The sequence below is a fragment of the Lepisosteus platostomus genome, chromosome 8, assembly GCF_059453375.1.
Source record: "Lepisosteus platostomus isolate fLepPlt1 chromosome 8, fLepPlt1.hap1, whole genome shotgun sequence".
NCBI lineage: Eukaryota > Metazoa > Chordata > Actinopteri > Semionotiformes > Lepisosteidae > Lepisosteus > Lepisosteus platostomus.
The window spans coordinates 13,441,399-13,467,741 of NC_142618.1; the positions used below are offsets into that span (position 1 = coordinate 13,441,399).

Here is a 26,343-nt window from a genome sequence, read left to right on the forward strand (position 1 = left end):
GAAAGGTATCTCATTTAGCCAAAGAAAATGAATCTTCCTAATCTATAAGAAAGAAAACCTACAGTAAGTGTTTGTCTTAGCCAAGCCTTCAACAAACTCTAGAGGCAGAGCAGGACCAGAGGACATGGAGTAAACGGAAATGATGTGCCATTTAGGACTGACAACAGGACATTGTTTTACTAACCCACAGTATAGTAGTAATAAACCTTTATTGAACTAGATAGGGCAATTATCAAACACATTCTCTTGTAAAATAACAACCTGGTGAGTTAGACATGTCACTGAAGCTATCTGAGTGAGGTACTCTGCTACAACAGCAGTAACCAGGATTTGAACCCATGACTTCCTAATGATAAGGCCAGAGTAACTCCATGTGTACGGAAAGAAACTAACATCCAGAATTTAGCATTTGGAGTCAACTGCAGCATTTAAATAGTCTGGAAAAGATGTCTGATAAGCATAATGGGTTAAATGCCTTCTTCCTTTTTTTCCTGACTCATCATATTTGCACAAAGGCTTGTAAACGCTGCACGTGGGAATACGGCAAAAAGCTACTTTCAACACCCCGGATCAGCTGCAGAGCACTGAACGATAAATATTACCATGCAACAGAAAATACTACAGTAGTATTTCAGTCTTTGTTTGAAATACTACTGTAGCTCCTGCTACCACTCCATGTTTATCACCAGATATAACTTCGACCCATTTTACTTATAGCATGTCCCCTTACGTTGCAGAAGAAAACGGTTTCTGAGATATTGAGAGCAGAAATATCATGCTCATGCTGCTAACAGCTTTAAACAGCGATCTGGCAGTGACTACATGAATGAAGAGCGCCTCAGACATTAAAGGACAGATTTCAGATCTGAGCGGTCTGCCACAGGGTTCCTGAGGAAAAAAAATATCTGAAAATACTACTCTTCAAAGACGGTAATAGTGACACGTGTCGAACGCTGCCTCTTGGCACATTTAATTTAGAACAAAAAAAGGAATGTTTCTTAGGAATGTGCCCCTTACAAAGAGAAAACCGATAAAAGGCTTATTTTTTAAAGATATTATTGAATACACAAATAGCTTCAGCAATTTTGCAAAAAAATGTAATAAGTTATCTATACAGTCCATTATATAAAACACAAGTGTTGATTCACTGCAAAAGGTTTTTAGCCTTTTAATTATTTAGAGAAAAGGGTCATAACACACTTGAAAGAGATGATTTAATTGAAGGTTGTCTGTCTGCTGTGGTTAATGTATCATTGATTAGATGTATACCACTGAATTTATTGCATATATTAATTACATAAATGACAAGAGTAATGCAAAATTCATCCAGATCTGCCAGGCCTTGAGAAAATGATCAAGAACTATACAGTACGGTAAGGTTCTTGTGTGATACAGTATGTAGAGCAAGGAAACCTTTCACAAATACCTGTATTCCAGTTTTGGAATGTATGCCATTTACAGAACACAAATCATTTAACATATAGTTTTTTATTAAATATGTAAAAAGATAAAAGCAGGTCAAGTTATTCACATAATCAAAGACAAAGAGTCTACCAATTCTACCATGCAACAAATTGTGGGTAACGTAAAATGAGATACATCTGAGTAAGACATCTCTTGCATCTAAGGGCTCCCCAATACTTTTTCTTCTTTGCTATTTATAACTATAAACAGTACATTTGTTTACATTCCTTTTCAGTTTACATGTAATATACTGTATAACCAAAGCATGATGGTGAGCTACTGAGTTAAAGTAACAGCAAATGCATACTTAGGAAAAACAAAATTAATAAAAAACAGTTTACTGGAATACTGTATTATGGTAAATCACCCAACGTGAACGTACTAGTAACACGACTTCCCTGGACCTGTGGTTACAAATTAAAATACAAGTGGCTTTCTTATAAATGAATTTACAGGTTACATCCCGGAACTTGTGATTACAAAGTCTACAACAGTGAATCTCATACATCTTCATTTTGCTTCTTGATTGAAAGACTCGTGGCTGCAGTAGATTTCTTCAGAGCACGTCTATTTTATTTTCCCTCATGTGAAACAAATTAAGTCACTTCTAATGATTAACATACACAACTTTCTGTATGCAAAGCTATTTTATTTGCAAACCTATGAGAGCATGGTTTTCCCACAATGAAGCTTCTTGCAGTAGCTTCTCGAGGGAGACATAGATGAGTCAGAACTAGCCTTTTGGCCAGGCTTATTGCCTTTCATCAATAATATCAATGAACTGATATGTGAAAATGTAAAGAAAAAATTAAGGAGTGAATTTTATAGCTTACAGCAATGGATGACAAGCTAATAACGTTCACTATCTGTCCTAAAGTCAATGTATCCCCTTACCTGAGCTCTGAACAAATCTTCTCCATGCTGCAGTGGCTGGACCACACAGCCCTGGAAGCATCCAGCATTGCTCAAAGCTGACTGCTGCTTCTTGACGAAGCGATCGGAAAAAAAAAACCAGATGCAGGTATTGAACCGACAGTCGCGGCAGCACGTGAATGTTTAACGATGGGACCGAACTTAACCCTCTTCTCTCGAGGCCACCTATGTGCGCGTTCTTCAGGAGAAGACAAAAAAAAAAGCATAAAAAAGTTCTCACAAAATGCAGGGGGCGATGGTGAGGGGGGGGGCGGGGGGGGCTGTGGTCAGTACTCTTCCTGCTCCTGCTCCTGCTGCTGCGCCTCCTCGTGGGGATGCTGATCCTGGTCTTCGTGATGCTCGCCTGCCGCCTCCTGTGGGAACAACAGCGAGCAGTCAAGCCGGGCCGGGCCGGGCCGAGCCGATTCCAGGGACAGAATTCAGCCCCCCGCTTTTACGTGCCCGACGAGTTTGAAAAACGACCCCCGGAACAATCCTGATTCTGACACAACGATTCCCCCAATACTGGGCTCCGATTATAACTGCAATTACAAAATTCTCTCACTAGCTGACAGTATTGCCCCTCAGCTGCCCATCCACTTACATAACACATTTAACTTCCACCCGCCTAGGCCCTGTATAAAACCTACAGCACTGGAACAGGACAAGGCACAGCGGTGCAGTCTGCTCGCTTGTCAGCGCACGACTCTAAGAGACAGCAGCACTGGAGTTCCATGAGGAAACACAGACACTGGATTCTGCGCTGCACAGACACGCCATCGGTCCTGGGCTTCGCCCAATGCTTACAATTGTGAAGCAAAGGGCTCGATATTGATGGACAAGTGGCTAATCAGACAACCTATTGGGAGAACATAATGCCATAATACCAGTTACCTACCTTTAAACAGGTTTATGTACTTCAGAAAGAAAGCATATACCACAAATTGTGCTTCGTTTTTACACTAAGCTGTACACTGCAGACACTTGAAAATGTAAAGAAATACAACAAATCCATATTGGCAGGATCAGTATTTCTGTTTTTTATGCCTCTCAGCAGATTGGATTTTAAGAATTCATTCACTTGCTCTCTCAGGAAACTGCAGAACGTGGCTGCTCTGCAGGAGGAAAACGGCATCTACTATAGTTCATTTTTTCTCTCTTAAACTGGACATTGAAAGTTACTTCAACAGATAAACAAAATGAGAAGATTCTGTTCTGGTGGATTTAATGACTACAGTGACAGTTTGAAGTGTTATAAAATCATTCAAACTCTCAATCCGGCAAGACAGACTTCCCCTGATAGCCTCTTAGTCTGCTATGTGCTGCATGACACTAAAAACTGAACAAACCCTGCAATGCATCCTTCCACTGGCTAGATGATAAACAGAATGGATGATAGACCAGAAATAGAATGCTCTTATTATTGATTTTCCTTCTTCTTCCAAGAGCTTAAGGCTTTCGATATACAAGTAGAAGCTCAAGTAAGGCCTAAACAATCACATTTCTAGAATTAGTCAAAAGCATATATTTGGTATGTGCATACCACATTGCAGTAATATGGGACACGACTGCTTCAGCCGAATGATGTTTTGAGGTCAGCGTCAGACTGTCTTAAGACATGACATTTGACTTCAGTTTATCCAATGCAAACCCACAAAACAGAAGTTTACGACTAAGTAGTACTACACTACATAGCAAACTAGCACTGGCTTCTTGATCCAGTTTCTAAAGGTTCAAACTATGTTACAGAAAAAGAAAATTACAAACAAATCTAAAACTGGTGACAGACCAGATCAGGCTCCTGAAGAGGGAAAAATCCAATCACCATCGACTCCGCAGTGAAAATACACATCCAGACAGAAATTTGTGCCTTTATTTCTAAACGTACTACTGTCAGCAAATTGATTTTGTTTCACATTTTATTCCTAACTGCACAAACTGCAAGGCTTTTATGGAATGAAATATGGACCATAGGTTGTGCAGATAAAGTTTTTGGCCTCTTTAAACTGAAGTTATGTAAATGCAGAACACATTGCTCTGAACCACAAGGGATAAGGAAAGACAGACTTCTATAGCTCTCGGATCCAAAAGCCCTTTCAATATTTAGACCTTAAAGCAAAATAACTACAACATATTTAGCTTTCAATGCATCAATATTTCTATTATTTTCCAACTGAAAACAATTTAAGGCACCAAGCAACAAAAAACAACAAAGTTCCCAGACTAGCCAGTTTAACGGAACAGGAGTCCAAGCTGCGGTTTTTCTGCTGTGTGGTTCGGGTGTAGAGCACATAATCTCATCTCTGAACACACATGCATCCTGACACACAAAGCCACAGTTTACATCTACGACATAACATGCAGTCTGCCAACACAGGGAATGACTGTATGCCTTTTTTCCCAGCCCGATTCAAATCAGTCATGCTTAAAACGGTATAGTCTTTTTCACAGGCTGAGCTGGCGGAACGCAGCTGCTGCTGGTAAGGCATAACGCTGTCACGGATACTCGTGTCGTGTTTTTCCCAATTCTAAACAGTAGAGCGCTAATGCCATTTGTGTGCATCTAAACACATGCAGCACTATACACATACCGTATGGCTATTCCATATTTTACTTGAAATACTTTATGTTTACCTTTAAACGTTAGTACTGTACATTAAGCTTTGAATACAAATTTATAACAGATTCTTAAATCTAGTTCTGTCTGAGGATTTCTTCAACAGTTGCTTCCGATTACAATAGGTGAAGCCACAGACCACAAGATCATTATATGTTATCAGACAAGGGTACAGGAAATTTACTGAGAGTAACTTTCAGATTATTGTTAAATTAAAGGATTTTCCACTCATCAGGCAAGGTCCAGTGAGGACTCACCTCAGTTATTTTTAAATCCCGACTTGGCCCTCCGCCCTCCTGCTGTGGTTCGGAGAAACCCCCTCCATTTAATCCAAGTTGATCAGAGCGAAGCAGGAATTCAGACGCGCGCTCACTGGCTACGGGGGGAAACGTTGCCTAACAAGGGAAAGTTACATTGGTTTCTGTGCCGCGCGTCTTCCCTTGAAAACTATCCTTCCAAAACCACAACAACAACAGGAAAAGGTGTGTGGGTGAGTGTACTGGTGCACTATGGCTGGAGCTGTACACTGGTGGTGGTGGAGGGGAGTCCCCATTACCTGTAAAGCGCTTTGAGTGGAGTGTCCAGAAAAGTGCTATATAAGTGTGAGGGATTATTATTCAATAATGTCGTCACCACCACAGCGGGGCGCCGCATGCCAGAGGGCCTCGGGCCAGCGCGACCGGGTGCCTGACCTGCTCGTCTGTGGCGTACAGGACCTCCATTAGCTGCTCCACGAACTGGGCGCTGTCCTGCCCCTGCTCCTGGCACAGCAGCTCGATCTCCCGCAGCTTCCCGAAGTAGAAATCCCGCTCCTTCTCCACCCCTTCCAGTGCCAGTTTTAACGAGTTCACCTGCCGGGGAGGAGGAGGACAAATAACAGGTCACTCTTTCCCCCGCGAGACTGGAGACGTGAAAACACACAAAAATCATTCACAATGACACCTTCTAGTTACACAAAGATAAGATCACTTTATTGGCCAGATACAATTTCTTGTATTAGGAATGTGTCTTTTCACATACCCCAGCTTGCTCTCCATGAGACACACAGACAGGGGGAGAAGCTTGGGGTCAGAGCACAGGGTCTGCCATTTATACCGCACCCCTGGAGCAGTTGGGGTGAAGGGCCTTGCTCAGGGGCCCAATGGAGTAGGATTCCTCTGCCGGCCGCGGGATACAAACCAGCAACCTTCCAGCCACAGGCGCAGATCCTGAGCCTTAGAGCCACCACACTGCCCAAAGATCGATATCGTTAGGGAACATTTTTATGCAAATGTCCTTAAAGTTTACTGTGATGTGGGCAAAAATAAAACGTTCTCAAGCACCAGCCTGAAGAGGGTAAAAGTGCAGGAAAATAACACCAGTCCTATATCCCGTAAAACACTGGAGCCCCATACACTACAGAGTACAGTACCTGCTCAGAGTACAGTACCCGCTCGTCGAGCTGTTAGACCTGCTCAGAGTACAGTACAGTACCTTTTCTTCGAGCTGTTAGACCTGCTTAGAGTATAGTACCTGCTCAGAGTACAGTACCTGCTCGTCGAGCTGTTAGACCTGCTCAGAGTATAGTACCTGCACAGAGTACAGTACCTGCTCGTCGAGGTGTTAAACCTGCTCTGAGTACAGTACCTGCTCGTCGAACTGTTAGACCTGCTCAGAGTACAGTACCTGCACAGAGTATAGTACCTGCTCGTCGAGCTGTTAGACCTGCTCAGAGTACAGTACCTGCACAGAGTACAGTACCTGCTCATCGAGGTGTTAAACCTGCTCAGAGTACAGTACCTGCACAGAGTATAGTACCTGCTCATCGAGGTGTTAAACCTGCTCAGAGTACAGTACCTGCACAGAGTATAGTACCTGCTCATCGAGGTGTTAAACCTGCACAGAGTACAGTACCTGCTCGTCGAACTGTTAGACCTGCTCAGAGTACAGGATCTGCACAGAGTATAGTACCTGCACAGAGTATAGTACCTGCTCGTCGAGGTGTTAAACCTGCACAGAGTACAGTCCCTGCTCGTCGAACTGTTAGACCTGCTCAGAGTACAGGATCTGCACAGAGTATAGTACCTGCTCGTCGAGGTGTTAAACCTGCACAGAGTACAGTACCTGCTCGTCGAGCTGTTAGATCTGCTCAGAGTACAGTACCTGCTCATTGAGCTGCTGGACCTGCGCTTCTAACTCCTTTTCCCCCTTGGCAGGAGTGGTTGCTGCAGGTGCCTTTTTAGCAGATGAGGGTCGGGATGACGGCGTTGAGGGTTTTGCGGCTGGACTTGACCTGGCAGCACCTGTGAATAAAGAGGGAAGTAATATTAGCAGTCAAAATGAAGATATCCATGACATGGTCAATAATTCACTCCTCAGTAAGTGCTTGGAGATCCTAAGGCATAAATCCAGTTGTTAAAAATGTAGAGTTAGTATAAAATGTCTTTTTATAGAAGATCATAAGAACATATAACCCTTATAACACTCCGATGACGCATGGTGCTTATCAGATCCTTCAAGAAGACACAGCGGGACTATCGTACTGCAGAACCTGTTCACTGAGGCAAGGTGTCAGGAGTTACTCCTGGCACTTTCGTCACAGAGATATGCACACATGGCAGATTTCGAAATCCGTGGACTGGGAAAGGAGGCTTCAATTAGATAGAGGAGTTTATTTGCCATAGGTACGGATACAATAGTCGTGTTCTCTCAGGACATGACAGTACAGCAACCGACACAAAATACAAAAGATGACCCGACGCTGCTGACACGGACCGTACTGTAGGCGGCACATTACACAACAGTCAATAAATCAGACGAGGTTCCTGGAGCCCAGCTGGAGTGAGCCGAGCTAGGGCAGCCCTCACACTCGCAAGTCCTTAGACACCAGGGCTCAATGGGTTTCACATTCCTGTGAAATGCCAGAATGGTAGCACCCAAGGACGAGGATGATAACGTATAACCGAGAACGATCTTCGCCTGTAAGCCATGTCGGACTGCTCAGAAAAACAAAAGCCGTGCCAGAATGCAAGAACAAAGACCCGAGGAAACAAGCCATGTTCCACACAGGCTTCTCGGCGCTGGTTTTGGTTGCCAAGAAATGGCAGGGTATTTTAAGGCCTCCTTCAAGTGGGCGAGAAAACTGAAGAGTTTTTCGGTCAAGGGGGGGGAGGACCGAATTCTAAAGAAAAACCTAAAAATGTCTGATATTCACTCAAATGTAGGTGGTACGGAGCCTAAAAACCATGACATCTCACAACCCTCCAGTGTACACAGCAGTCTGAGTCACACCCTCAGAGCTCTTGAGAAACAAAAACTAGAATACCCCCAAGTTACCCACACAACTGCACGACAGAACCACAAAAGGAAGTCGAGAGAAAATTATTAAAGCCTGTATTTGCACCCAATGGAACCACAGACGAGGCCTCCCTAAGCCCTGAAAAGCTGTAAAATCCTCTGCGCTGTTCCAAGAGCTGCAGTCAGGCCACACGGCCGCTGAAGAGGCGGGGGGACGCGAGTCTCAGGGAACAGGGACTGACGTGTCATGGGCAGAAAGAGGAAACAACCCCAATAAACCACCGTATTGTATATACAATTAATCACAACCCGCAGCACCTCGATGCAATAACTTTCTGCAGAGACAGGAAACGTCAGCTAGGAGTCTAGGAAAACTGCAAAGGCCAAATTGTAGAAAAAGCCAAGTTTCTGTAGCTCACTGGTTTAGAGAACATAAAGGTCGCTAATGAGCCACTGAGCCTGTTGGAGAGCTCAAGCAGCACAGTAATTATCTTTTAACGTTATAGGTTTCCTGTATAAATTCATACGAAATGAAGAGCACAGTGCCTGTACTTTCCTATTAAATTATGGAACAAAAAATTAAAGCTACTTTTTAAGTTCCTGGAAGTATCATGAGTATATATAGTATAAGTATTGGTTTTATATACTGTATATATACTTAAGCATACATTAGTAGTTGGTGAGTAATTCTCAGTTCTATAATTGTGCTCTCAGAAGTTGGGGATTATAGGGTGCATGTAGCTTGGTGTGGTACAGTACGGGCTGTCATATGTAGCCCACGCAAAGAAGGAATTTTTAATTATCACCTCCACGGTGCATTGAGCATTGCACCACAAGGCAGACATTTGTATAACATGGTATATTACAGAAGGAGCTTCTACAATAATATGCTCGCTTCAACTCACTTCCCTGCAACACAAGCACAGCCTAAATTCTAAAGATTAAAAAAAAAAAAAAAAAACACAACAACATCTTTCTTCCGCAGGATAAATGAAGGAATCCTGACAAACAGTCTTGGAGCTGTGCAAGCTAAGCAATTTCCAAGTCCCGGCAGTCCTGGGCTCACAGAAGCTGGGAACGCAGGCTGAAATTCAGCACAGTGAGCTGAATGACTGCGATGCTCTTTTTCTGACTTTGCAGTGCTCAATACTGTGGAACACGCCTTTCTCGTACCTCGCAGTACTTTGGTGAGGCAGATCACCATGTGGTAAACTACCGCTTTTCTCTCTCAAAGCTGCCCAGCTACAGTAAACGATTCCCACAGATCACCTATAAACTAAAGGAACTGCTCCAGCCTCTTGTCTGCAGTTTGTAAGCAGAGGAACTCAGGTGGAATAGACAAGTCATTGCTTCACGATGCCAGTCAAACAGAAAAGCAAGAACATTTCCTGTTGTAACAAACCTTCTGTTTAGTTCCTGGAGCCCCCTACATTCACAGCGTATATCCTGGAGGGAATGGAAATTTGGTAGACTGGCTTAATCCAGAAATGTGAATTTGAAGTGAAACCCAATTCTCTGAATTTAGACAACTAAAAATACGAACTTATCTTTTGTAACTGAGCATTGCATCAAAATGCCAAGACATTAGGTATATCAGAGAGTCACCCCCAAAGATATCAGAGAGTCACCTTCTCTAAACTCCTTCAAATCCAGACTCAAAACCCTCTTCTTCAGAAGAGCCTTTACTTCACTGGTTCCATTCTTCACCCCTCTGCTTTTTTTAGTACCACCATCCACGGTCTCCTCTGTATATTGTAATTGTGTTTTATCTTGTGTAGTCTTCTGATTTATTGTTGTTGTCATCCTGTAAAGCACTTTGAGAAGCCAACTTTAAAGGCGCTATATAAAATAAAGTTTACTATAATTATTAGTGCTAGCACTACGCTTCACTCTGTATCCAACCCATTATCAACACAGCACCCCATTCATTCCTTTTTAACTTATTTAATGAAGTCAATTTAGTCGAAGCGCCTAAATACACTCCTCCGGGCAGGCAGAAATAAGTTAATCACAGTGAAACTTAAGATTTTGGATTTTAGACCTAAATGCAGCAAAATAATCAACAGCCGACAGCAACAACCACCAGACACGATTCCCAAAATATCACACCTTCTGTCAGAAAAGAACAGATAACTCCCTTTTACAACCCGGAACTCCTTGAAGCAGCAGTCAACAGGCGCCGGTCCGAGGCCCGCCAGGGGTGGCTGTCTGCTGGCTCCACTCCGGCCTTACCTGCGGTGGGGGAGCTTGCATGGTGAGACTTCTTGGGCAGGTTGAAGATCTGTTCGCCGGGGTCCGGGGGCGGGATGGCATCCTGGCCCTGCCTGGCTTGCACCGGGTCGTACTCCTTGCCGTCGTAATTGGCGTCAAAGAACTTCTTGAACCACTGGATGAAGTCGAGGTTGTCCTGGAACCGGCCCTTCACCAGTTTCTCCACCGGAATAATCTGGATCACAAGAAAGGCGAGAACAGACTTCAGGTGCAGGAGGGGCAACCTGGTAACACCAGCCCTGAAAAAGTGTTGGTTACATTTAGCACCTTCACGCTGGTGTTTCACACACGCTTTGTGCTTATTACGTGTTACTTTCAATTACACAGGCTTTACAAGGAGACATGGCTAGATCACTTTATTGGCCAGATACAATTTCTTGTATGAGGAAGTGTCTTTTCGCATACCCCAACTTGCTCTCCATGAGACACACAGACAGGGAGAGAGCCTGGGGTCAGAGCGCAGGGTCAGCCCTGGAGAAGTTGGTGTTAAGGGCCTTGCTCAGGGGCCCAACGGAGGAGGATTCCTCTGCCGGCCGCGGGATACGAACCGGCAACCTTCCAGCCACAGGCCCAGAGCAGATCCTGAGCCACAGAGCCAGGGCACCGCTTCTGGCCATGCTTTACAAGCTCAACTTGACAGCCGTGCACTAGACAGACAACCTGAATGGAAACTGCACACTGCAAATGAAATGAACACACCTCCGGGCCCTTGTCACATAACCCCGATGGAAGAGCAACAGAACGTGGTGCGACTCGCTCACCTTGTCGACGTTCATCCTTTTGAAGGACGCCTGCAGAAGCTTGAAGTTGTGGATGTACTCGTGCTCCAGCTTGGCCTGGAATTTCACTTTCTTCAGGCTGATGCAGCCTGGGAAGAGCATGTCCATGAACTGGCAGTAGGCTGCGCCTGCAGAGAGGACAAGTGCGGCACGGTTACACCGCAGCTAAGACATCGCTGAGCTCTCCCCGCTCTGGGCTCTGGGCCATCAGCCAATACTGGCACCCCGGGAGCTTGACAGCACGGAGACGCTGATGGGGCATGTTTGGGGCTAAACCTTCTATCGTTAAAAAGCATTAAAAGGAACAAATGCTAAATGGACATTTCTTCTTCCAGAGGCAATTTGAAGTTTTTTGAAGGAACCCATTCCATAGCATCTGAGATACGGTGTTTGGCAAAATATCCTGCCAGCGTGATTAGACCAGCCAGACTAAGCATTTTTATCCTTCATATAGTATAAATCTGCTATTATAGTTACACTACGGAATACCTTTTTATTGTGCCATTTTCGTTTAAGCTTCCTAGTGTCCCAGGTAGAATTCCCAGCACTTTATGCAGGTTTATTTTCAAATAAGACTCTTAAAAACTAAAGTCCTTGCTTTAACTTTGCACTTAGGAGAATGTTATTGCAGGTCACAATCCCATTTTGATTTTTTCCCCACACATAAAGGACAGCCTGATTCATTAGACATTGATAGTCTGAAAACTACAGTACTTTAAAGCACCTGGTTACAGTTCCTTGCTACAGCAATCAAACTGTATGTTTGTTACTTACTGAAAATTAAGAAAAATCGCCTAGAGCCTAGCTGAATTCGCTCCAAATTCTTTTTTTTTTAATTCACTATAAAGAAAAAGGTCATGTTTCTTTTACAAGACTGTAGTAGAATGCTGAGGGCATGAATTACACCAACAGCTTGAAACTACGGTTTTGTGGTCCACATATCAAAAGGCCTGACAACACTCAAAAAGAAATACCGTGAAGGCAAAGAAAGAAGACTTTGTCCGTCCTGCTGGCTCGTGGTTTTGTCAGTTGCCCTTGCCACTGGATCTTAAACGGGCACTTGGAAGGGAGAAATCGGCCAGAACGGATCAAGCACGCAGCACAGCCTCAACGACGCTGGCTCTGCCTACTGCACGGTTTCCTCTGTCGCGTTTCCAATGCCCCCAGACGTCACGCACAAACCCCACCCCCCAGAAAAATGACAAGTCGCATTAAAACCTCTTACTGGGTGGACGGGTTTCCTGCTTCCACAGAAAAAATGTGGTTACATAAAAGTAGTCTCAATGGCGCAAAAGCCGAGCTGCTGCCTGCGTGTCTGTCTTTCAGACCCTAACGCAGTTAAAGAGAGACTGGCACAGCTAACTGTTCTTGGCCAAGCAGCTCCAGGCCTGCACCAGCTCTCAGTTGCCTTTAGGGATGCATAAAATTAGTGCTATATCAGCAATGTGCAGAAGGAGCGGGCCCCCCTTGACCTTGGTGAAAGCCGTTAAGACACTGGATGGATGAAAACGTTATGGATCGACAAAAGTTTCTTTTCAAGCCTTCCTTGTCACGTAAAGAAAGATCACATCCTTAAGTCCTTCGCCCAGACACATCCACAGGCTACGGAGAACGACAAGGCTCCGCTCCGCTCTGGTGAGCGCGTCCTGCCATGCTGAAAGACCACCGGGTGTATGTAAACAGACGGGTTTTAATGGAGTGCTGTTTAGTGTGAATTTCTCCCTTCAGAGAAATCTGGTCTATAGAAAACATGCTGCCAGACAACTAGACCTAGACAAGTAGCAGGGGCTTTCCATCTGTAAAACGCCTGGCTCTGGATCAGAGCCTTCCCTTGCGCGGAAACTGCAAAACCGGCAACAACATCTGAGGACAAACTAATACAGCAGCACTGTCCACCACTGATCTGAATCTTGGGAAACACACAAACGCACCCACCAAACAACAGTATTGTTACAGGTGAATTCCTCATCTGAGGACAACATGAAGACTTCAAAAACATGGAAAATGTATACATAATTCAGAATAAAATGTTCTCTCCGATTCTGGACTTTTTTTTTTGCTTTAGATAACAGACGCCTGGGCAGTCGTGATTTATAGGAAATCAATTTATATTCCTACCACATTGATGACGAGATCAATTTATTATATCATGAGTGCTATATAAAAACATACAAAATACTAAACATTATCAGCGCTTTTCAAATGAACAATTGGTTTTACTATGGCCAGTTATATGTTAAATAATGTACACAAGTATGCAATGCCTTAATACAACTAAAATAAACAACTGAAAACACCTCAATTCCATTGAAAGGTTAACATGGAACTAAATTCTAAATGGCACTAAAGAAAGAAATGTTTAGAATTCACACACTTAGAGCACAAGCCTAGATTATTCTGACTCAGAGATTGAGGGTTTCTTACAACACAGTCAGACATCCAAAGATTTCAAAGAACCAGATCAAGGCACAAACGAGAAAAGTAATCGTCAGATGAAATAACAACCAGGGGGGATATCCATTATCAAACCCTAGCACCATGAGAAAAATACCACCTTGATTCTTAACAGATAAACTGCTCCTAGAAACACAATGCTAGGCTGACTTTTGAAGAAAAAGCAACAGACATCGAAACAGCGCAATCAAGGAATAAGTAAAAACTGCAATTCTAGAAGTAAACAAAATGCCTTTTTCGGAGGAAATTTTGCTCCATGTTGCAACAGATGAGGTTAACCTTTAGCATTGAACCACAGGGCTGGATTTGAGATCATTCAGGGAATTCTCTCATTAAAAAGGATTAGCGTAGACCAGAGAGCATACTAACACAGGAAATGTACGGGTATATTCTACATCATGCAATTACATCAAGGAATTATCTCATGGGGAAGGGATTAATTTCTCAGCATGACAAGGGATTCAGATGTACAGCAAGCGCAACTACAGACTTGTAAACAAAGTTCAAATGAAAATCATTAAATACTCCAAAAGCCTTTGCCCAGTGCTTGTATTTTCAAAGCCCAGCTATTCCTCGCTTAATAGCATAGGTATTCTTTGAATAATGAAATTTTAAGCAGAAATGTTAAGTGAACCCAATGTCCCCATCATAATTGAAGGTGAGTGGGACTGCATGCAGGGATTTCTTTTGTGAGACAAAACAGTATATACATACACTACATAAATGTTCAATAATTTTAATTTAATACTGTAGTCTCCAATAATGACTGCACGAGTCTTGATTGTGCTGGCAAATTGCTTTCACAGTGGACAGAGTAGAACCAAGAGCAATGTACAGCAATGCCTATAAGTCCCACACACATATCTGCACCAAAAACACCTGCTGCTTTTCAATCCCACCCAGTTTAATCACCTGACCGAGGCCTCAATGGAACCAGGAGGACTGATATTTTTTCCCCAAGATCTTGATCAGAACATAACTTGCATTTTATTTAACTTAAGCAACGCAATAGTTCAAAGCTGAAATGGTAAAGGGTAAAACACCCGGAAAATTTGAGAATAAATCATCTCAATGCAGCTCAAGTTAATCCGAGTATAATGTTAATTACAAGTTCAATTGTGAAACCGAGACCTTGGCTGGTACATAAACTAGCAGGTGTGTGGTTCTCCAGTCCCAGGAGTGGGAGACCTAGGCTTTAAAACACTACCTTAAGACTCAAATGAGCAGTTTTCCTGGTGTCGCTTGGCTTATTCCACAAAGCCATTTACTAGGAAGAGGCAGCCGAAGAACTTTCTAACCAAAAAATGAGCGACTTTAAGGGAGTATGTTCTCTAACAGTTCACCAGCATGATAAGGAAATGTTAACTGGGACAAAGTAAAGTAAGGCGTACAAGTTTACTCTTACAAACTGCTCTTGATACTTGCAGCAAATTCCAGTAAAACCTTGCTGTTTTCTCTTTTGAGGATTGCGAATTTCGGCCTAGCACGGTCGAGCGACTGAGGACTACTTTGCAGATACTGGGGTCATATTTCACCATTTTCTGGGGTACCGTGCATGCAGAAACACAGAAATCTATTTTAAGAGGGTTGCAGAGTAGCGTCTTGGTGGATGAAAACCAAACAAAGGCAGCACTGAGGTTGCTGTTCCCTGTGATCCATCCCTACTGCGGTGCTGGTGGCTTTCTCTTCCTTTCTGGGCGACTTTGTGCACTTAGCTAATTAACAATGCAGTCAAGTCAAATGTGCAATCGATACACAATTCTCTATATGTGTATCACAATTCAAATTCATCTAAACCTTAAAACTTGTCTCCGCACGTAAGGTTTAGGCTATTTCGTCCATCCGTTCATCCACAGTCCAACTGCTCCTTCCAATTCAGGGTGGCAGGGGAGCCGGAGTCTATCCCAGCAAGCAACAGGCGCACGGCAGGGTACACCTTGGACAGGACGCCAGTCCATCGCAGGGCACACACAGACACAAACACAGACACGCACACCAGGGCCAGTTAACCTGCCCGTATGTCGCTGGACTGTGGGAGGACACCCACACGATTACGGGGAGAACGTACAAACTCCACGCAGATAGTTCGCCAGGTCCCCGGTGATATGACGCAGCAACGTTACCCACTGTGCCACCATGCCACCTCGGGCCCTTTCAAGTTGATCTAAACACACAACCTCAACAAATTTGTTCCACTATTCAGAGATAAACTATGGAATACGACACGGATTCAAATCTCAAATGGAAATACTATGCTCTGCTTTTTTGGCAGAATAAGTATACTGGAGAGAGACAGTCTGTTGGTATGGAAAAAATTCCCACAGGAAGGCTATACATCATTGAACTGCTTTTAAAATGGACGAGGCACTTTATACCTGCTTATACATACTTTCACCAACCAAGTTATGAATGAATTGCAAATATACCTGAGAGAAAAACAAACATTTTGCCATTTTAAAACAAAAATACATCATAGAACCATAGGCAAAGCAGATATATTTCTTTGCACATGCAGCAACGATGGGGACAAATAGGCCAGAACTGACCCATTCAGCATTTGACTGACAACTGTATCCCCTGGACGCAGATTATTAGTGCTAATACTCAGGACTCAGGCAAACCAGACAAATTGTGGCATATTTACCATGTTCAAGTAAAAGCTACTATGTCACTTTAACATGCCATTAAGAAATGTGTCACAGAAAATTAGGCTATATCCTAGAAATAATCACATCGTATGCGACTGATAAAGTTCTCATGGTTACTTTATGGTCTAAAATGATAAAAATATCCTTGTTAACTAAATCAAATCATTATGTGTTCTAGCTCAAATGTTAAGACTGTACAAATCCTGGGCTACTTAGCCACGCTACAACAATCACACCTTAGATCATTTAATTATTAAATGAAAAAAAAATCAAACTAAAGCAGCAGACCATGGATAACTTCAAAACCGCTAACAACTGAGGTTTCTAACAACTTCGTATAAATGTGATGATTAAGTCATGATGATTACAATCTAGCAGACAAGCTGACTGTCCTTTTATCATTGGTAACTCCTTCAGCATACTGTGGTACAGTAGCTGCTCCTGTGGTTGCTAAGTTAGTGGGTCATACGACGGAGTGACCTCCAATTCTTGGAAAAACTTGGGGTGAAAAATATCACACTTCCAGATGGAAAACTACTCTACTGCTTCAGTTAAACAAAAAAGCAAAAAAGGAGGGAATATGTCTTACCTGAAGAGAGCTGTTCAACTTTTGTGTAGTTTAAACAGAGTATGTCGTTAACCCAGGCAGTGATGTCATGTCTGCTCATCGTCTCCTGGGTTATTGAGGTAGAATACACGTTGACCGCCATCCCCCAGCTGCAAACACACAGGAAAAAAAAAAAAGAGATGAACTTAAAAGGAAACCCTTCTGATCAGCTGCACGCATTCAGACAGAAATTACTGGTTAGGAAGTATAATCCTAGTGGCCTCCTGGGGAGCCCAACTGGTGAAGATGCTCACCCGAGCTACGGTTGCAGCTTCAAGCCTAGATTGTGTCACTAGCCGACTGTGTCTGAGATTTACCTGAACACAGAGTTAGAATGGAACCGTGGCAGAGATCTACGATCACAGGGTCCTGGGTCATGTCACTAGCCGACTGTGACCAGGATGTACCTTAGCCGCATGGGGTGAGCTCTACGATTATGGGTTCAGGCCCGAGTCATGTCACTAGCTGACTGTGACCAGGATTTACCCTAGCTGCATGGGGTGAGCTCTACGATTACGGGTTCAAGCCTGGGCCATGTCACTAGCCGACTGTGACCAGGATTTACCAGAGCACTCTACGATCACAGGTTCGAGCCTGGGTCATGACACTAACCGACCGTCACCAGGATTTACCCAAGCTGCACGGGGTGAGCACCGCTATTACGGTTGCCTTGTTGTCCCGGCTAACATGCACATAGAGTTCGCCCAGTTGATCCTACCTCCCATTTCCCCCTTAATTTGATGGGTTAAGCACTGGCCCACCTCTCTTTCTAAAAGGGCTGCTGTTACCCAGTCTGACAAGCGGTCAGACTCCTACTATACGAGACACACTAAGGGATAATTTGGGATGAAAAGCATTCAATAGATGCAAGGAATTATGAGGCTTCATTTTCAGGCATTCCTTCACTCCAGCACACAAGTACGCTGGTGCCCTCTGCTCCCTGTGACAGGAGCTGCGGATACAGAGCAGGAGACGGAGATGGCTTGCTGGAGAGCACTACACTTCCCTTTGCAGACACCAGAGCTCCCTACAGGTGCTGTCGACACAATGCAACACAATCAACACACTTGAAAACCCAGGAAGCCCTACATCATTTCCTTCAAAGTGGTGATTTCTATCTTGTCCCATCCATCTAGCCATCGTAAATCAGACTTTTAAGCTCTTCAGATTTTTTTTCCCCACATAGACAGCATTTGTTCAAAGATTCCAATTTATGTATATCACACTGTTCAGCAACCCTTCAAATATTGTATTTACAGTGCCTATAGAAGAAAGTCTATACATCCCTTCCAAAGTAACTCATTTTGAGGCCCAACAGTCTTAAATCAGAAATTATTTTTGCTTTAGTTACTACTTCTAATAATTATTATTTACACTTATAAAGCACTTTTTCTGGACACCACTCAAAGCTTTACAGGTATCTGGATGGTGCGACGGCAGCCATAGTGCGCCAGTACACTCACCACACACCAGCTATCAGTGGGGAGGAGAACAGAGTGATGAAGCCAGTTCAGAGATGGGGATTATGAGGAGGCCATGATTGGTAAAGGCCAATAGGTAATTTAGCCAGGACACCAGGGTTACATCCCTGCTCTTTTCAAAAAACACTCAAGGATTTTTAATGACCACAGAGAGTCAGACCATCGGTTTTACATCTCATTCGAAAGACGCCGCCTTTTTACAGTATAGTGTCCCTATCACTATACTTAGGACCCACACAGACCGCAGTTGAGCGGCCCCTGCTGCCCCCACTAACACCTCTTCCAGCAGCAACCTTAGTTTTTCCCCATGAGGTCTCCCATCCAGGTACTGACCAGGCTCACACCTGCTCAGCTGCAGGGTGAAATAGCTGCTGGCCTAATGCCTGTTAGGTGCTGTGCATGTTTCAGTATGCTTGGACAAGTTTAATATTTCCCAGTTACATTCTAACTTTGTGAGGTCTGGTGTACACGTGTTAGCCTGACAGCTGTTGCAGCTCCCAAGACAAAAAACACGAGAGGTTTTGTAATTTTCGAAAGCCTGGTGGTGCAGTCTAGCCTACATAAATGAAGTACACTTCTCTTCGGGCTCCATTATGGCAGCGAGCTGCAGCCAGGAAAAAACAGATTGGTCACTCAGTGCTATGATTTAATGGAAAGAGATTTGTCACTATAAGAGAGAAAAAAGCTTCTGTATTTAGTCAAAGTCTTTTATCAGCCAGAACTGGTGGCAAACCTGTGGCGATATGTGATAAACAAATAAAAAAACATGGATATAATTCCTTGTATTAAATTCCAGAAGTTCTCTATTCAAATCTGGGGAATTATACCCAGAAATGGAGCCTGCAAAATGCGTGGATGTCTGCCTCAAACTATCACAGAACACCCCCACTCAGAAGAGGAGAATGGATGTGGTCTGTTCAGTAATACAATTACTATGATGACAACCATTTTGATTGTCACTGTTGCTATGGCTACCAGGCATAACAGCAGATACGTCTGTCTGGGCGCGAAATGCTAACGAGGACTGATTTCCTATGGTTGTTTCTCCCATTGTTATGTCAGCGTACTTCAGCCTTCTAAAAGTAGACAAATGTTATCTCGAAAACAGGAAAAGGCCTTTACTGCAGGCAATCCAAGGGTTCTGGTATTAGCAACGCAGTTGGCACAGTTTAATTACCATTTCCTTTGCCTTTAAAACATTTAGCACATTTATGAAGTGCCTTCAACACAATAATGGCCCTTAAAAACTGGACTAGAAGGCAGCATGGTATTTTCTTTATTTATAAAATTGGATTTCTAAAAAGATATAAAAAGAACTTTGGTTCAGGACTATCTTAAAATCAAGAACCCTTCACTAAAGCTCCATCCTTGCTGATAATTCCCAACAGCATTTTTTAGAGGATTTTGCTTTATCTTCTAAGACAGTATATGGATTTTTATCAGCATGGTTTTTTATTCAGCTTACAATCTCTGCAAAGACATTTCACATCTTACCAATCAACTATGGTAATCAGAAAAGGAATTGTAACAGGGTACAATTTAAGTACTTATGCAGAAAGAAGGACTGACAGATTGATGGGTGAAAAAAACAAAAATGAGGCCTACTCTAAAGCACAGCCCAAACTCAAGGCCCTGACATCGCCACGGTTACACCCCTGTCCCACGAGGCCCTCCCCCTTGTTCCACCTCCTTTGTGTTCCACTCTTGTACTTTCACACACAAACCACTGTGGTCTTGTGATTCTGTTGTGCAGCAATTGTGGTCTCTCCGTCTGCTGGCAGTTAGCGTGATGAGAGTTTTTTATTGCTAAAGTATATATTTATAGTTTATGAGAAGACCCAAACGTGCCATCATATGTTATTAATTTATGGGGAGGGGGAATGTTAAGTTTCCGTCTATCTAGAGATCAACACATCTTTCGCCAGCCTTGTATGAACATTACAGGGCATGAAAGGATGGTTTAGTTAAAGGGCAGGTCTTGAAAGATTTTACATAATTTAATACTGGCCATATACTGTACACGCCTATACGTGTAAAACAGAAATTTAAAACATTATAAAAGAAAATAGTTATTTCTTGAGAAATTGTGTTAAAAATTACCCACGTGCATCACCGTGTTGAGCTATGAATTAAGCCCTTCTCAATAAGAAAATAAGAAAACGGCAATGACAAAAAAAGGCATTAAACTGCTTATATAGGCCTCCTGAGACAATGATCGTTTATTTTCACTTATGTTATTTTGTCCTTGGGGCCTTTTTACATTTTGCAGGGAGTGTGGCGTGGCCATAAAAAGCACACAAAGACAGCACCATAGCTCTCTGATATTAGTTTACTGATGGCAAGAGTATGTGAAATACACTGTATAAAACCTAATGGATTTTAACATATAATTAATTAATGGGGGACTACCGTAAGCAGTTATAAGCCATTTGGTTCATAAGCCTAGAGGGCAAGAGCAGAGTAAAAACAGTCCATAAATCAAACCAAGCTTAACCCTTTTTTAACCCTCATCAGGCCTGCGTTGACAGTTACAGATGACATCTGCTTTCCTTGGCGGTCTTGTCTCCTGTTTGCACTGCGGCTTTAATTAAAGCAGTGCTTCGGGTGCACTGCGGACCACAAATCACAGCAAAGGTTACTAATGAGGGAAGGCAACAAATTCGGTTTCGCGTGCCGTGTTGGACTGGAATCACAACACAAAAACTGAAAAGTGAAACGAGCCATCACTCTTGCTGCGAAATGTTAAAAATACGAAACAATCAAAAAAGGTAAATGTCGAGTAAAAAAAGAACGCTGAATGCATCGTCTGTGTTTACCGTTTCGTCTGGGCAAGAATTTGTACAATGTCTAGTTTCTCAAGGTTGGATCATAATATCAAGAGCAGCGAGCTCCAGACAAAAAGGGCAGATCCATCTGTTAAACGTTTATACGAGTAAAGATATAGGGTAATCGTACCCTGAAGAGAACTATAAAATCACAGTGGCACAGTTAGACTGAAGGATGGCGTGTTCGGCTAGATCATTCTTAATTCCATTAAATTTTATTTAAAAAAACAAGTATAAATGTATAGAGTGAGAACAAAAGTTACTGTTTTACTTCTTATTTCAAGCGAAAAAGTGTTACCCTGAAGACTGACGTCTTCATACAAGCAGCCAATAAATGCAATAAACCTACTGGATGAAAACTGACTATGAAGAGTAGTCTGACTCTCTATTTGCAATAGCATTTGCAGGAAACAATTTGCAAGTTGCGATTTCTCTTTACCAGTGTGAGTTTAATAGGAATTAGATGACAGAGGAACCTGGCGTCTGTGTGGAAATTCTTCAGACTCCTTTCTTACCCTAGTTCTTTTTTTTTCTGTGCGTTTCACCTGAGGCATTTTAGAATATTTTTAGCTACTTCACTCTTATTAACCCCTTCATTTTTTCATACAAAGACGGTTTCTGTTGTAAAATATGCGGGTAATAGGTATCAAACTGAGCTTGTGATGGCGTGGGGTTTTCTTTCTTGGCTAGCTGGCCAAGCAGGAGGAAGGTGCGAGAGCTACTACAACCCCCATCAAGCTCGGTCGCTGGACCTGTACAGATCCAGACGTCAGAAGACCCACCGCCAGCGCCTCCAGCTCTTTGTGGGTAACCGAGAGGCCACCCTGTGCACTCAGCTAGTGATACACCTCGCTGAGGTCCAGCCCAGTGCTCCTGGAGTAGAGATGAAATGTTTTTCAGTTTGACTGCCCTAAAATATGCAAATGATCTCTGTCTTCACCTGCTTCACAGCTGCAGACAAGCACTGCTAGTCAAGGTGGCTCACAATGCCACACTGCTCAAGCTTCTCGACTTCGGCCACTATAATTCCAGGACATGGCCAGTTTTTTTTTAAACACAGGATTTAAACCCATTATTATTCATACACAGGATGCTTTGAAAGTTTGATCACAGGCCAGTTACACACCATGAGAGAGCCTGAGCCTATCCCAGGAAACTGCAGGCACAAAGCGGGACAGACGCCGGACAGGACGTCAGTCCACAACAGAGCACACACACACACACACACACACACACACACACACACACACACACACACACACACACACACACACACACAATTTTTACCTGAAGCCAATTAACCTGCCAGTATATCTTTGGACTGAGAGAGGCAACTGGAGCACCAAGAGGAAAACCACCCGAAGGACATGAGGAGAACATACAAACTGCATGCTGAGAGCACCCCATGAATTGAACCCGGACCCCAGAACCTTGAGGCAGCAATGCTAACCAATGCACCACTGTGGCACCACAGATATTAATCTGTTTGAAATGGAGAAGACAAATAAAATAAATCTATCTTTCTTGTTACAAGGACCTTAAGGTTTCACTCTAAGAGTCATTTTCAATATCCAGTTTTGTCCGTTAGCCTCACACTAGTCAGCGGGTATGCAGAAAAATCTCGATAATCTCTTTTTCACATTCGTGGACCAGTTTTGCTCGTTTGCAGCTACAGTAAGAGATTAAATTCAGGCACTCACCCGCAGCATTTTCTTCTTGCAGATCTGCTTCACCTGACCTCTGTAGCAGAGGCACAGTTAACATGACTGTGCAGCACTGCATCATGGGTTATGTAGTTTCCTTCAGGAAAGCATGCCCTGCACGTTGTGTATAGACCCGTTATCAGAGTCACGCCTGCATGTGACTGAGTGTTGCGTTGCAAAGTGTTAAAATACCAAAAAACATTCCTCAGGCCCCTTAGCTATCATAGTATCTCAGTTTTCATGTTTCTCCCACGATAAGAAACAAATGAAAAACAATTAAACAGATCACAGGAGCAGGAGAGTGAGTCGGACGAGTGGGAAGGGAGTAAGAAACTTAAACCACTTTCTCCACTGTTATTACTGTGCTGTAACAAACTCTTACAGTACAGTAGCACTGCATTTATAATATAATAATAAAAAGATGTGAAAAGTACAGGCACCATGCTCTACTAAGAAGGAAGTAAAACAAACTGTAACAGGGTAAGCTACATCATATGTGAACTAATTTATTTGTTTGCACATGCAATTACCTGAATTATAGGGGGAAACCATGCTTTTCTGAGCTTCCAGCAATTAATTTTCCCTATAAATTCTTCCTGCCAATAATTACTAGTATTTTGGAAAGAGTTCACAGCTAAAACAAAACCTTACTACAGAAAAGTGTGTTTCGCGAGCCTCAGAACCCTGCCTTATTTTCCCCATAAGGTATTAAGTTCCATATTCGGAAACTCTCCACCCACAAAGGCTACAAGGTAGCTAACCCTGGCAAATACTGAGGTTTTACCATCAAAACTTCTCCAGTCTACAGGGTAAACAGTCTTGATGGCATGGTTTATAAAGGACAAGAGTACACAAACTCATGGCTACTTTTACAACTGCAGCCAATACAGTATTACTGCATCGGACACATCCTGAAACACAGCAGACCGGCAGTTTTCAAGAGAATCCTAGAGGCCCTCTTCAACTCCATTGAGAACACAGCCTGTGTGAGCTCAAACAGACCATTCATTCATGAGTTGTGGGAGTCTCTTCTACCTCGTGTGCCTTTAAAGAACCCTCATTTACTTGGTCCTTGTTGTCTCAAGGCAAACCTGATCCGTTTCCATCTTTTTTTTTTCCCCATCCAAAGCGAGCAAAGGATTGCCACTCGATACTTTAATCTGCTCTGAAACATCACAACATCACTGTCCAGAGATAATTTTTTAGAAAACATTGAAATAGTCATAAACTGTAATTTATCTGAAAGCTACTGCTGGATACAATCAATTGGGTTTAGTTAAAATCCTGCTCTAAAAGATGAATGACTTCACAAATAATACATCTTCCCTTTTGGTTAAACAAAATTCCACTGTAAAATTATTCTGGTCACTTTTTCTATTTTATAGCAATGCTAAATATAAAAATGCATTTTACATCCCATACAATGACAATTAATGCAGCACATGTCCCGTCAGCCTGATAACCTAAAAGCATAATAAACGTTCCAGCACAGAGGGGACAATTGCAGCAATAAGGCTATTTTCAACCAGTTAGCTCTGTTCGGTTCAATATTCAGGCCACCAAGAAACTGCTCTAACAGGCACAAAGGATGCTCTTAGGCAGGGAAAAAGACAGGAAATTCAAGGAGTCGCTGGGAATTACCCTGCCAGCATGAAAAAGCCACAGACCGGCAAGGCCAGCCATAGTCATGCGTCTCCAACGATTCCCAAGCATTCCAGCACAGCTCTGTGGTCGACGCGATGAAGGAACCGTTTCTAAGGTGAATAAATATTTTGCTGACGTGGGGCAAGCAGTCATACACTGTAGCAGGCTGTGGGTGTCTGCCACTAAGTAGCACAAAATAAACATCTCTTGGACACCGACCAGATTTGACTGGGCAAAAAGGGGATTCCTTCTCCCCCCCCTCCCCCCAAAATACTTCCTCATCGGAGAGAACGTCAGCTCCTCAGTTGAGCCCCTGGCAGGCCAGTCTGTATATTACAGCATCTCCCGGAAGTACTGGTCTCTCAAGCAGGACGTGTTGAAAGGGGAGCTGCAGTCCTCACTTCTCTCACCAGATATTAAATCTTGGTAACAAAATCAATGCACTGGTCATCACAACACGTTACACATTCTGAATTAAACACAAAATCGTGAACTTTGTGAAAGCACTATAAAGTCACCGTGTTCTCATTTCTAGTACAGTCTCAATTCTTGAAGCTTAGCGAATTGCGATGTGATGCCGCCCTTCCTGCTCACTAGTCACTGTAATGACTAACGTCATTCTATTTATGAGGGGAAAAAGTATATTTTGGTGCAGCAGACATTTCACCGCAACGTTCCAATGGGATCTGCATGCAGGATTAACAAGTAGTCTGTCGGCAAAACCTTCTAGAAGTTGAGAGCAATATTTCTACTGAAATAAAGAGATGTATTCACAAGCCTGCTTGATTACAATGTCATAGGGCTGCCTCACCACATTCTGTGCCTCTATCTAAATCATAGAATATCATGTTGCACTAACTGGATATTTTGTATATGCCATGATGTAAATTTGAGGTTTTGCACGTTACCGTGTACAATTTACCTTCGTTGTGGTTTGAAATGCACTCGGCGATAATGATTCTAACCCCAGATACCTCTGCAGTTCCCTTTGACTTCAGCTTTTGAGCCTTCCACAGTCAGGCCTGAGGCTCATTTAAAACACATTTAAAAGTACAAATAAAGACAGGAGACAGGAGAGCTAATGCTTTAAAGGCCCGAGCACAAACCTCTCAAGCAGACCCCATGTTCGCTGTAGGAGTGGACATAACTTAGCATATTAAGTCAATAACCCAAATACCACTGCTCACGACTCAAACTACTGTTTCATATTATAAACAAAGGAGGCTGCCAAAAAATGCCTTTGCAGGAAAATGGGTCTTTATAAACCTGAATCATACGTGGAATTAGAGCATGAAGTAAACACTCAGTGAAGAGACTCCTGAGAGGACAGAGAGTTTTACTTGCAGGCTATATTTAGCCACCTCTGGACTGTCTCATGTTAGAAACTGAGGAAGGATGTCAAGCAGTCGAACTTCGAAAGATACCCTTCTCCAACAGAAGTGCACAATACTACAATTCCAAGGATAGGAGAACATGCAAGGATCAGGAATTACGTACCACTGCTACAACAGCTTCAGTATCAAATGAAATCAGACAGCAAAGACAGACGTCAAAACCTAAGAACTAGGAACTAATAGACATGTGTGGTTTAAAAAAATGCATCAAAAGGGGGGAAAATTAAATCCTGTCAAAAAGCATACAATTAACACCATGAATAAAGTG

General features: G+C 43.0%; 1 protein-coding gene across 4 annotated transcripts in view; it reads right to left on the reverse strand.

The window, feature by feature from the left end:
- Window positions 1–1,472: 1,472 nt before the first annotated feature.
- mapre2 (microtubule-associated protein, RP/EB family, member 2) overlaps window positions 1,473–26,343 on the reverse strand; it is a 50,044-nt gene continuing 25,173 nt past the window's right edge. For 3 of the 4 annotated variants that reach the window (XM_088642486.1, XM_088642487.1, XM_088642485.1), the window contains 7 exons: window positions 17,011–17,138; window positions 11,302–11,447; window positions 10,502–10,715; window positions 7,136–7,275; window positions 5,686–5,844; window positions 5,251–5,388; window positions 1,473–2,750 (listed from right to left, as the gene is read on the reverse strand). In XM_088642486.1, the coding sequence (XP_088498612.1) occupies window positions 2,664–2,750; window positions 5,251–5,388; window positions 5,686–5,844; window positions 7,136–7,275; window positions 10,502–10,715; window positions 11,302–11,447; window positions 17,011–17,131 (1,005 nt within the window). In that variant the 5' untranslated portion in view covers window positions 17,132–17,138 and the 3' untranslated portion in view covers window positions 1,473–2,663. The remainder of the gene's footprint in view (window positions 2,751–5,250; window positions 5,389–5,685; window positions 5,845–7,135; window positions 7,276–10,501; window positions 10,716–11,301; window positions 11,448–17,010; window positions 17,139–26,343) is intronic. The other variant, XM_088642488.1, reaches the window with a different exon arrangement.